Raw genomic sequence first — 14,006 nt, forward strand, 5'->3', positions numbered from 1 at the left:
AGAGAGACAGAGAGACAGAGAGAAAGGCAGAGACAGAGAGAGAGAAAGAGAGCAATGGGTGGACCTGGAGTCAAGAAGACAGTTCAACTCCAGCCTCAGATACTGGCTGATTGTGTGATATTATGAAAAAGAGTCCCTTGACTCTCTGGACCATAGTTTCTTCATCTGTAAAGTGGGTGACCTAAGGTACCTTCCAATCTTAAATCCATAATCTTATGGACTCTTTATAACTACTCACAGGATAAGCCCAAGACAACAACTGTACATAATTTATATGGCCCAAGTGACAGTATGTTAACCTGAGTGCAATACTTATTTTCCTCTCTGATTTTTCTATATATCATATTTCTTTCTGGAATCCTTGCTGAACTTCCTCAACATGGAGCTCTGTTACATGGAGGGAAATTCTTAAGAGATAAGAGCATAGGTTGGAAACTAAGTAGGGTGAGGTTGGGTCATAAATTAGAGATGGTCTCTGGAAGTAAAGAGATATGTTTTCTCATGAGTTCAATAGGGATTTTATACTTGGCACTATCTCTGTCTCACAGAGAAATTCCATGCATAGAAAGAGTTGTTGATACAGGTGAGAAGCGGTGGATTCCCTCTAACCAGTTCTTTGCTTTTCCTTCCTCTACATTCCCAGTCCCTGCTCAGGTTTTAATAACACAATAAGTATACACCATGCCCGTTTCCTACTGTCATTACATTCCAATGAAGTTTTACCAAGATAGCAAATAATATTAAGAATAATTAGAATTTTACTTCTTGTTTGAATCAAGTCACTCTCCTCCATATCCAATTGTGGCTCCCACTAGTCTTTTAAATCAAGTTAAAATTAAGATCATCAACTTTGCAGACTTTTATTAATTAACTATGTCTTTGGCTCTTTTTTCTCTTCCCTTTATATGATCCAAACAATCAAGAGCATTCAATAACTTTTCCTTAAACATATATGCAGTGCTCTCTCCTTCCTCTAAATTGTTCACAACTCCCACCTAATCTTCCTTATTCCCTTTCTTATTTCAAGGCCCAATTCAAGACTAAGTTTTTAGATCTCCCATAACCCAGTTACTATAGTGCACATATGTATTTCTGGTTCCTATAATAATAGTCCTAAAATGACTAGGTGGCGCCATAGTGCCTAACCTGGAGTCAAGAAGACTGTGAGTTCAGATTTGGCCTCAGATAACACTTATTTATCTTACTTACTTGGACAAGTCACTTAACCCTGTTTGCTTCAGTTGCCTCATCTGTAAAATGAGCTGGAGAAGGAAATGGCAAACCACTCTGCCATCTTTGCCAAGAAAATCCCAAATGGGGTCATGAATAGTCAGCCATGATTAAAAAGCAACTGAGTAACTAATAGTCATAGCTGAGATATAGAGTGCTTTATATCAAAGTGTTTCTCATATATATGATGTATAATTTCTTTAAATACTAACAATGAACATTTAAGCTCTGCCGAGTCATGGGCTGTGTATGGTGCTGCATTATCTTAGTGGAAAGGACAACGGTACTGCCCATCCCAGATTTTTCTAGCACTCCCAGACACATCCAGCCCATGCACTACCTACTTCCTTGAAGGTAGGAAACATTACTAACCTCATTTTACAGATGAATAAACAGAGTCAGAGAGGTTAGATGGCTAGCCAATAGTCACATAGCTGTGTGAGGGCAGGATTTGAATCCAGGTATCCCTTAAAATCAAGTCATTCACTGTTTCTCACTATACCATGCTTTCTATAATTATTTGAATGACCCTTCCTACTTATTGGCATTTATAGACTTGGAATCATCTTTGTTTAGCTCTAGGTGGTTGGTATGATGTTAATTTTTTTGCTACTATTTTAATGATTAATTTCTTTGTCCAGATCTTAGATTTCATTAAAGCAAGAAACAATGGAATGAAAATACCTTCTACTAATGTACATGGGAAACTTACCTATAATGTACTATATATGCTTTGAAAGAGTCACTTGGCACACTGAGTAGTTAAGTGACTTGACCAAGGTCACACCATCATTATGTCAGAAAATAGTCTTCCTTACTCCAAAACCAGTTCTCTGTCTAGCATTCATGCTTCTTCTCACCTATTTATTTACATTGAGTGTAATGTTATGTTATTGGGTAATACCCTGTGCTGCTGACCACTTGATTACATTGAAAAATTCTTAAATCCCTTTGTTTTCTCATTTATGAGTCGATTTGAATATTGGATTATAAAGCAGAAAATATGATGACAGTTTCCACACTGTGTATTTATGCCCTTGAATCTTGTAACTGGTTTGAACAACACCATTGAAGAATAGTTCCCATACTAATCATTTTTAGTTGTTCATTTTTTCTTAAGAGTGGTGGTCTTCCTGCTCTGAAATGCTTTTTATGCCAAATTATATCAGATTTCATATGCATGATCTCATTGCAATATATTACTTGCATTCCCTGTGAACAGCTCAAAGGGCAAGTCTCAAACATAAAACAACATAAAAACCTTTTTTTTTTGTAATGCTAAATTTTGTTTGTCAAGTTTAAAGAAAATAATTTGCATCCCAGGATTTGTTTTTTGAAACAGAAAAAAAAGCAGGATAAAATGTCTGTTGCATGTGCAATTCCTTAAATACAAAGTTAATAGAAAGAATTCACATTTGATCACACACTCTGCATACAAGCAGAAATGTTTTATGTGCACATGCTACATTATGCAGGTTATGTCTGTAGATCTCTTAGGGCAGGGGTGAAAAAGGGTATAAAGGGTAACTTTCAGGGGAATGATTTAATACAGGAAAACTAGGAGCCTAGAGGAATAAAGTTTCATCACAGAGCAGAGAGAAAAGAGGATCTTGAATATGGATTTAGAGAAAACCATGGAGTTACTTAGCTACAGAGAGGCCGAACCAGATGTTTAAGGCGATAAAGAAAGCACATGGAGAGAATGTAAGGATAGAGATTTTGGTACTGTTGCTTAAATTAATTGCACCATCCTTAGTGTTTGATTAAAGCACATATTAAGGGTTCTTTTCCTTTTGTGTGAGTCATGAACCCCTTTGGCAGTCTGGTGAAGCCTTTGGGCCCCTTCTCAGCATGTTTGGTTTTTAAATTCATCATGGCAAGAAATGTTTTAAAATTTAGAGAAAATGATGTATTTTTCCAATGCAAATTCGTCGACACTGCCCCCCCCCAAATCTATCTATAGACCCTTTGATATAGTTCATGGATCATGCATTTAAGAACACCTACTTTCTATCTTTCCCAAAATAAGATGACAGTTCAGTATCAGTTTCTGATCATAGGACAGATTAAACTGTTAACACTTTGTTCTTGGGAATCTTCACCTCATCAGAATGTCAGTCTTGGTGGCTCTTGGGCTCTTTACGCCTTTCCTTCAGTAGATTATATGTGCCAGCCCTGTACCATTAAATGGACAAATATATTGAATTAAGTAGATGAAATGTAGATTACAGAAAGCATCGGGATAACAAATGTTTGAAAATATTCAGGCATCATCTCCTTATTTCAGGTGTATGCTGTCAATGGTGCTGGTGCAGGGCCCAAAGCTCAGATGAGAATAACCATGGATATTAAAGGTAAGCACAGGAAGCGCCATCTTGCCTTTTAAAAGAGCAACTCAAATTTTCCCCAAGGAATTAAACATGTCACCCCTTTTAGGGAAGGACTTGTGATGTACTAAACACGGGGATTCCACTTTGTCTGTATCTTACTATATAAATCCAAGGAGTTGCCTGAGAGGCAAAGAAACCAAGAGATTCATTGATTAGGCACCAAAAGGAACCTCAAAGGGCCAGGCAAATGTCTCTGCCCTACTCAGTTTCACAGTCTTCAGGCTGTATTCCCTGCGATAATTGCCAAATCGCCCAGAACCCATCCCAGAAATCAACTGATGTTTTATCCTTGTCCCATTTGTCTTTTGATTCTTTGGAGATATGGGATCCTAGGAAGTATAGCATTAAGTTGCTTAGGGGAAGTGGAAGGTTCCCCATCTAGGGTCCCACAAGCAGTTTCAGAAACAGGTCTTAAAAATAAATCCTATCATCTCTAAGGCCAACCCCACATCGCTTCACAACAGAATCATTGATTGAGAGCTCTAAGGAACATTGGCGGTCACAGAGACCAAGCCCTTCCTTTTATAGTTGGGGAAACTGAGGCCCAGAGAAGTTAAGTGATTTGGATAGTAATTAGCAAAACTTGGGTTCTATCTCACATTTCCACTTCTTATGGATATAAATTCATTATTTTTCCCATATCACACTGACAAAGCATCTCTTGTACTTGCATTTGAATCAGTGCCTTCCTGACTCCAAACCCAGCACTCTGCCCTGCCCTCCAGATCATCTCAAAAGCCTTACAGTGCTAACGATAATGACAAAAATAGCGATGATAATTACAACGGTAGCCATGGTAGTAATAATAGCAATAGTACTAACATAATATGACAAATATTATATAACAGCAATAATTAATAAAAGAATGGAGCTATGATTTTACCAGTATAAGAACTCCCAATAAAATTATTGGGAAATACCAAAGGTACTTTGTCTTCCATTTACAGTCTGAATTACCCAATATATAGAAAATGTAGGTGACTTTCCCTGGGTCACCTGGTCTGTATATGTCAGAACAATCAAGCTGCTAGGGATAGCTAGATGGTGCAGCAGATCGAGAGCTGGGTTTGGAGTCAAGAGGACTTTTATATATTTTTAGGTCTTTACATAGGTTATCTCACTTGATCCTCACTCAAACTTTGTGAAATAGATGCTACAATTATCCCCATTTTATAGTGAGGAAAATGAAGCAGACAGAGGTTAAGAGATAAGTCCAGGGTCATACGACCAGTCAGCGTCTGAGGTGGGATTTGAACTCACATCTTTCTGTCTCAAATTTCTACATTCTATCCCACTGTACCTTTATAGCTAATATAACGTAGTGAGTGATATGATCACATAGGCCAGACAAAAAGCTTTATGGAATATTTGAAGAGGGAATGCCTTCCACTGAGAGAATAAATGATTTTCTCATGGTCACTGAGCTCATATGTGTCTGACATAGAGCTTAAACTCAGGTCACTCTGACTCTGAGACTAGCCTTCTACACATTATACCACATTATACCACAGTTCCTCTCATAATTAGTTCTAAAAAGTAAGTGGCAAGTACACAGAAGATGCTTAAAAATTATTTGTTGAATTGAATTGGCTTGCCTATTTTATTTAAAAGTAAAACAAAAACACCAGGAAACAAACCCTAGATCTGAACAAACATTGAGTTCTGAGTGAACCAGACAGATTCCAGGATAGATCTTAAAAGAAAACAAAACAATAATCAATGTATCTGCTGGGTCTTGGACTTGGGTATGATGTTGCCCTAACATGGACATAGAGCTGTGTGACCTTAGGCAAAATCATAGTTCCTTTTGAAGAATTAGTTTCCTTCTCTGTAAATGGGAAAATGGATAAATGTCAATTAAAGAAGATAATGTTTGCAAAAATGATTCACAGACATACAGAAATTATTAATGTAAGCCATTCTTTTTGATGAACAAAAATATCAAATATAAAAATATTTTTCTTTTATTACAGCACCACCAAGACCTAAAAATAAGCCAATCCCAGTCTATGATACAACTGGAACTGTGCTTGTTACTTCAAAAACCATTACAATCCGAATGCCAATATGTTATTATAATGATGATCATGGACCCATCAAAAATGTTCAAGTGCTGGTTTCAGAAACAGGAGGTACCATAATCATAACTGTAACTGAAAAACATGCATTATGTGCCATTGATTCTGAATTGTTGAGAAAAAAATATTTATCACAGGAACAGACACCTCTCTAGTACAAGGGTGATTCAGATGTCATACTATAGCTTGATTTTATGGGTTTTAAAAACTAACATCAAATGCTGGCAGTCATCATATTTAGGTCTAAAATGTATGACTGCTATAAAATGAACATTGATACCACAGGCAAAAATGATGTTTTAAATATTCTGTTTGTCATAAGGGATTTTTCACATTTTTATTGTGATAGAACCAACATTCTTATGATTCACCATATTATTGTCTCTTTGAGAACATTTGTATATGGATCAGAATCATTATCTGTGCCTCTTCTCCCATTCTCTGAAATTAGCTCAACATGACGTAAATATTACAAAATGGTATGATGCCTACTACAAGAAGCCAAGACCGTATTTTGCAAATGAAGGCTTTCCCAATCCACCCTGCACAGATGGAAAGCTACAGCTCAGCAGCCATGATGATGTGTATGTCATAGGTGCTGATAATACATGTATGATACCGGGCAACGAAGACAAAATTTGCAATGGCCCTCTGAAGCCAAGAAAGCAATATGTGTAAGTATAATCTATGTTCTTTGACCTTTAAGGTAGATAATTCCTTCTATGCTTGGTGGAAGGTGAGATTCATTAGTGTGGGCACTGATATAATCAGTATGGCCAATCAACACTTGTTAAGTACCTACTATGGGTCAGGAATTATGTTGGCCACTGAGGGTACAAAAACAGAAATGACAAAAAGACAAAAAAGGGCAATCCCTGCCTTTAAGGAGCTCATTGGAGGAAAAGGTACCTACACAAAATATATGATGGAATATGTGTAAAGTAAATAGAAGCAAATTTGAGGGGGGCACTAGCAAAATGTACAGGGAGTCAGGAAAGGCCATAGGTAGAAGATGGCACTTGAGATGAGCTTTGAAGGAAGTTTGGGATTCTAGGAGGAATGAAGAGGAGAGAGATCCCAGTAAGGGTAGATCATAACATCTCTACTTCCTGTCCTGTGTAATTAATACCTCTCCCTTTTCATGAATTTCTCCTTAAACAAGCCATCCAGTGCCCTAAAGGCCCTCTCTTTAGCTCTCTTGTGGGTATCAGGACAGCAATGACGCTGTCCATCTGTTGCTTGCCATTTCCAGTGTATGACCATCCCACCAGCTCATCTCTCTGTGTCATAATTAGTCACCGATGCCATTTCTCTTGCACCATTCCTGGGTAATATACTATAACCTCTGTGAACCCAACATGCGGTTTGTATTGCCCTTGAAGTCACTTGGGAGTTTCATTCTTCACAGATCTTGGTGTTCCATGATTCACAGCCATAGAGAATCAGCAGGATAATAATATTGTAAAAATTCACGGACTTTTATGACTGCGAGAAGCGTGGGAATTAATATTTCATTTAAAAAACCCTCCTAATTTGTACTTTCTTGCATTTTCTTTGTATTCTGTTCTAGGCTCCCTGTAGGTGAAGCTGAGTTGTTAAGTATCCCCTTGCCCTGAAATTTTTTTTCCCAGTTGATGTAATCAGGTTCATTTTAGCTCATTTGAAGAATCATGAAGGCCTAGAGATTTAATAATAGATTTAGATTTAATAATAATTTATATTGTCTTTTAAAGTTTGCAAAACACTTTACATAAACTATGATATCTGATCTTCGCAGCAACCCAGTGAAGTAGATGCCACTATTATCTCTTTTGCATCAGTGTGAGGCTGAGTTTAAGTGACTTGCTCATCCTTTTTCTTTTCTTTTTTGTCTCTTTTCTATTTTTTTCTTTTTCTTTTATTCTTTGATATAGTGATACCCAGACAGTATTTGGCTGAGGCAGGATTTGAACTCAGGTCTTCTTGACTCCAAATCTAACACTCATTGCACTAGTTGGCTGGAAGGGACCTTAGTAATCATCTGGTTCAATCCCTTTATCTTACACTTGAGAATAATGAAGATCAAACAGGTCAGAGGAATTTGCCCAAGGTCACAAGAGCATAAGTAGCAAAGTCAACATATATGTCTAAGTCCCCTTAGGAATAGAAGGGGCAGCTAGGTGGCTCAGTGGATAGAGAGCCAGGCCTGCAGTTAAGAAGACTCATCTTCCTGAGTTTAAATATGGGCTTCAACCCTTAGTAGCTGTGTGGCCCTGGTCAAGTCATTTAGCCCTCTTTGCTTCAGTTTCCTCATCAATAAAGTGAGCTGGAGAAAGAAATGGCAAATCCCTCTAGTATCTTTGCCAAGAAAACCCAACAAGGGTTCACAAGGAGTCAGACATGACTGAAAATGACTGAATAATGGCAGGTCACAATGAAGCGGGCTAGCATATCCCCTGTGCTACTGAGGCAAGCCTATGAGCTATGGACCATCAAACATCTTGACAAATGATATTTCATTTTGGATCTGAATGTTTCTCTGATCACTATGTTGATCCCAGGAGATAATATTTTTGACTGATTCAGGTCACTAATACGACTTACTTATAGAGGGGTTACACCCTACAACGTTAGCAAAGGGAGTGCTTGCACCAGCCAAATCACATATCCTTTAATATCTATGTTTTGGAGTAATTTGATGTTATAAAATGTATAGACAACATGTTAGCCTAAGTGAAGGTCATGTTAAAACGAATCCAATCCAATTCAATCAACATTTATTAAGTGTCTGCTGTATGCTAAGTGCTGGAGGTACAAGAATCTTTTGTCCCCAAGGAGCTTACAGTGTAGTGGTGGGGAGATGACACAAAAAGAGATAGGAAAGCAAAAGCAGGGAAGACATTAGAAGGTACCCAGTGCCCGTGCACCTTGTTGCATTGGGCTGAAGCCAGACCAAGCAGCAAATGCAGAATGGAATGAGCCCCAAAATGGAGCCCAAAAAATCTCTGTTCTGCTTTCTATCAAAGCATTGGGAGAAGTTTGATACTCCACCCTCCAGCCTTCTTTTCTAGGGAAGAGAGGAGGTTGAGGGCAATGGTGTCAGTTATGTCTTGAATTAGCAGCACAGTGGTAAGTTTAGAAGTAAAGCGCTTATACTGGGAAGGGCAGCTTCTTCCATGGAGCTAATATCAAGCAGAGCAACAGGTGCAAAGTGGAGTGACTGATCCCAAACTAGTTCTCAAACCAGAGGGCTTGTCTGTTCCCCTACACACACCCCAGCTTCTAGAGCCATACTTTCTCAAATTAATTCCCATGTACTCTCTGTATATTGTGTGTCTATTTATATGCTGTCTCTCCCATTAAAGGCAAGCATTTTTTAACACCCAGTAGTTAGCCCAGTGTCTGGTATATAGTAAGGCCCTAATTAACATTTGCTGATTGGTTTAGCTGATCTGCTTTAATAAGTTGCCTTTTTTGTTGTTGTTGATTTTTAGTGACTTTCTCTGAGTATCTATAAACACTTCTCCAGTTTCAGTACTTCAGAAAATGATTCCATTGATGTGGGCAACCTCTCCTCTAAGGAAAATCCCAACCTCTCCATACTTTAGTAAATAGTGTCTATGGGTTACTATAGCCAAAAATAATTATTCCTTAGGGGCAAACCTTCTGGTGATGAGATTCCCTGAATTTTCCTAGGCTAATCCTTAGATGGCAGGCATAGATGTTACCAGTGAGCCCATCATCAAAGCCTTTCCAATTTGTTAGGACCTGCCAATGTTCCTCTCTGGGTAACCTTGAGAACCTAGCCTCACCTCTGTGCTACTAAGAGGAATCAGAGAAGGGTTTTATTGTAGACTAGAAAAGAAGACAAGTAGGACATAAATATTCAATACTCACATTATTCATTTTGACCTTTGAGTTTTCTTTTCCTAATGTGAACTAAATAGATCCATAGGACAAAAGTGGAAGAGACCTCAGGGGCCATCATAGTTCAACTGTCTTATTCTACAGATAAAGAAACCGAGGTCCAGGGACATTAGCAACTTGCCCAAAGTCATATACATGTTAAGCACCAGGTGGGATTTGAACCCAGGTCCTCTGATCTTAGAGACAGTAGTCTTTCCACTATATTCTACTGTCTCCTCCACAGACTAACACATTTTAATCTACAAGACAAGGGGGCTCTAAGAATATTTTATACATGTTCAAGTTAGGAATGCAAAAATGGAAAACTGGAGATGTCAAGATGATTGAAGAATAAACAAACTGTTCTGGTCTGTCACTCCAGTTTTTATTTTAATTTACTTCTTTACATGTCACATTATAAAAAAAGTGAAATGCACAAATAAACCACATGTAGGAACCAAATATATTGACTTTATTGTACATGACATGGTAAGAAAAAGCAGGTCTAGATCTCTAGAATCTTAAATCTTAGAAAGAATCTTAAAGATCCTTAATGTTTTAGATCATTATCTCAATTTTTCACTCTCCTGTTACAGAACTGGACAAAGTCATTTAAAAAAACACATCTGCAGATGTTTATAACAAAAATACTCTCTATATAGGATAGAGTAATAATACAATGGAAATTAGAAATTTATCTTCAAGTTTTTCCCCCCTCATTGTTGGTATTCATACTTCCTCGTCAAAGAGAACCAGTGATATCTTGAAGCTATCTTGACTTAGGCATGAATTGGATATGAGTGGGGTAGAACCTCACTGTTTCTTCCAGAGTCCTTGAAATCCAGTGACAAGACAAAGGTCAAAGTCCCCTGAGTTATCGTTCCATCTTACCACCAATCTGTTAATCATTATTTAAACAAAAGAGTATTCTAAAGGTCATTGAAATCAGTATTAAGCTAAATTTATGAAGACTCCCAAATGATCTATTTCATAATTATCTACAAATTGACCAATGTGAATCAATTTTCCATTTTCAAACTGCCTATTTTGCTTATGGCATTTTAAAATAAGCCAATTTTAGGTAGATTCCAATGAGTCTCAGTCTCCTTGTTTTCTGCCATTTTTACCTTCAGTTGTCTTTTTTTCTATTTTTATTTATAATTTTTTCCTTCAAACGATATGTTACAAGACAGAATAGCACAAGTACCTCTGCAAACATGCAAACCAAATTAATTGATTTTATTGCATATGCCATATTGAGATAAAACTCTGGGAATTCAGTGAACCTAGAATACTACAGTCTCTAAGCTTTGTAGGATTAGCCTAGAACCTCTTCATTTTATTGTTCATGAAATTGAGGTCCACTGTTGTTAACAGATTTACCTGTGGGTATAAAGACATTAGAGGCAAGTCACTGGTTCTCTGTTACCTCCTATAATATAGTTCCTAATAAAATAAGTCATCTTGTATGATGACAAAGATCCCTTCGCATTTCTTTTATTGTTGTTGATTTGATCAATTTAAAAAGATGAATATTTCAATATTCAAATAAGATCAGAAAAAAAGAGATGACACATGAATCTCTGAACGATTATACACTTTTTGCAGTGTATAGTAAATTTAACATGATAATAACAAAACTGTCTCTCTTGTCTATATCCCTTTTGGAATTTCTCTCTGCTTTCCTCTTTTTAATTTTCATTGATACCTTTATCTTTTTTCTTCCTTTTGCTTATTTTCTTTTCCTTCCTTCCTTTCTTTCTTTTTCTTTGCTCCTTCCTTTCTCTTCCTTCCTTTCTCTTTTTTTTTGCCTTCCTTCCTCTCTCCTTTCATTCCTTTTCCTTTCTTTTCCTTTCTTCCTTTCTTCATTGTACATCTCTATTTCCCTCTCTTCCCCCAAGTAAAAGTGTTCTCTTGCATCAAATAAACATATCGAAGCAAAACAAATCTGAGCATTGGCTTAGTCTGAAAAGGTGGTGAGCCCACAGATAAATCTCTTATTTTCATTCTAGTATATATCATTCTGCACCTCTAGTCTATCACCTTTCTGATAAGAGGATGGGAAGTACCATTTATCCTTAGTCTTCTAAATTCATGGTTGGTCAGTGCCTTGATCAGCATTTTTACTTAATCCTATTTTTAAACCAGTCAATGTAGTGATAGGGTTAGGATTAGAACAGAGGTCTCCTGAATGTCAGACTATGTTCACACTTTGCCCTATCTTAGGTTTTCCTAGAATACTCCCCTTGGTCATGCAGAGTCTAGAATGCTGATAACAATATATAACACACGTACAGTTTTAAGGTACACCCTTCATAGTTACAGAGTACACTGAATGTATTTGGTAGGAAGTTGGGGTGACATGAAAGAAACCTTATGTATTTAAGTGCTCTGATTTAGCAGGACATTTCTAATTTTGGTCACATTTTAAAAATTGTTTTCCCCGTAAATTCTAGGGTTCATTTTGCCTGATGTGTGTCCTCCATTACAGGGACTGATGGCACATGATTGTCATACTAATGCTGGCTTTCAAAATTAGTGATTGTTAACTTTTTCCTTTGCAAATAAAAAAAATACGGTGCTCATTTTTATTATTAAAGGAATATGTGTATATATTATAATAGCTCTGTGATATGAAATGATCACATTTAGTGTCCTTCTTTCTTACAGATTTAAGTTTAGAGCAACAAATACTATGGGACAATTTACCGACTCTGATTATTCTGACCCAGTAAAGACATTAGGTAAGAAAGTTTAAAATTCTAAAGACAAACCTAACAATATAATTTAATTATGAAAGTTAAACATCTGTCTACTTACTAGAATATTCAAAAATTTAATTGTGAGGTGTTGACTCACTAGCATTTTAATTGACGGTATAAATTAACTAGTGAACAAAAATAATTCCCTCACCTCCATATTTTTAATTTGAAGAATCTTGGAAATGAAAGAGCAAGAAGCTGGATGTGTCTTTTTAATTCTGAGTTTGTCACTTTTGTTGATTTATAGTCTTAGAAAGTAATCAAAGTTGAAATATTAAAATGTTAAAGAGTTAAATATGATTGAAGAGAATATTTATTAGTCAACTTATTAGTCAACTTCTGGATGTTTGAAAGTATGAAATTATTTCCACAATAAATCATCACTGACTCAGAAATTACCATGGTACATTTTGTTCTAATTTTACCTCTCCTTTGAAGAAGAAAAATATTGGCTCAGACCTCATGGAGATTTCAAATTTCCATTTGTAGCAAGCCTGATAATAAAATTCATTAAGGCATCAGTAAAAAAAAAAAAAAAAGACTGGGCTGACAAGCATTTTATAAAACTGTCATGTTTATTTAAATTATTTTTCAAAGCATGGTAAGATGCAATGCAGTATGGCAAAAAGTGAGGGGGCTTCATAGCCCAGAGATTTGGGTTCAAGTCTTACCTTTGCATGTCCTGGTTTTGTGACTCATCACAACTCACTTAACCCTCTCCATGCTATGGGGAACTAAACTATACATCACAATGAAACCACATGCCCAATCCCTATCGTAGACATATTGTTTTGAACACACACTCTTCATTGCCAACATTTTTATTAATAAATAAAATGCTATGGAAAAAATTAATTTCCCTTGTTAGTGAATATGCATCCTTAAAAATAAGAAGAGAGTATTTAGCTTCACTGCCAAGCATTCAAACTCTGCTTCAGAGAGCACAACTCTGATGGGCTGGCCACTGTTCGAATGCAAAATGTACAGTTGCCAAAAAGACTATTTTATAGAGAACTCACACAGGGGAAGGAATCACATGGTGGTCAGAAGAAGTGATACAAGGACACTCTCAAGGTCTCTCTCAAGAACTTTGGAATTGATTGTGAGACATGGGAGACACTGGCACAGGACCCTTCTGCATGGCATACCCACATCAGAAAGGGTGCTGTGCTCTTTGAGCAAAGCAGAATTGAAACAGCATAAAGGAAACCCAGGATGTGCAAATTTAAAGTAGCCACTTGAAATGTTCACATGGACTATCTGTGCCCAGGGTGTGGTAGAGCATTCTGAGCTCCTGTTGGTCTGATTGGCCACAGTCAGTCACGTTGAAGCTTGACTTCATGGTGGTGATGTCATTTTGGTCCCTTTGAGAGTAAAGGACAACCAGCCTCTCTGAGTTTCCTATATAAAACAAGGGGATTCAACTAGATAGTCTTTTCTATCTGAATCTATTACTCTATGAGTAAAAGATGATGACCCCCAAAGACACACAGTCTGTGGCCTAGAACCCCATATTCTGAGTTTACCTACCCTGAGTTCAAATTTGAGCTGTCATCCCTTTTTAGAGGATAGAACCTAGTATGCCCAATCAAATGATCCCGTAATGTCAGTGGACAAGTTGTAGTTAAAAGTGTTTATTCTTATCAAGGAGGAAAAACCAA

The 14,006-nt window shown here is 37.0% G+C and overlaps 1 protein-coding gene across 4 annotated transcripts in view; it reads left to right on the plus strand.

Moving 5' to 3' along the window:
• PTPRQ (protein tyrosine phosphatase receptor type Q) overlaps positions 1-14,006 on the plus strand; it is a 315,483-nt gene that overhangs the window by 230,746 nt on the left and 70,731 nt on the right. For all 4 annotated transcript variants that reach the window (XM_072655471.1, XM_072655472.1, XM_072655473.1 and 1 more), the window contains 4 exons: positions 3,518-3,584; positions 5,594-5,752; positions 6,150-6,372; positions 12,254-12,327. In XM_072655471.1, coding sequence (XP_072511572.1) covers positions 3,518-3,584; positions 5,594-5,752; positions 6,150-6,372; positions 12,254-12,327 — 523 coding nt within the window. The remainder of the gene's footprint in view (positions 1-3,517; positions 3,585-5,593; positions 5,753-6,149; positions 6,373-12,253; positions 12,328-14,006) is intronic.

This window comes from Notamacropus eugenii, chromosome 3 (assembly GCF_028372415.1).
Source record: "Notamacropus eugenii isolate mMacEug1 chromosome 3, mMacEug1.pri_v2, whole genome shotgun sequence".
NCBI lineage: Eukaryota > Metazoa > Chordata > Mammalia > Diprotodontia > Macropodidae > Notamacropus > Notamacropus eugenii.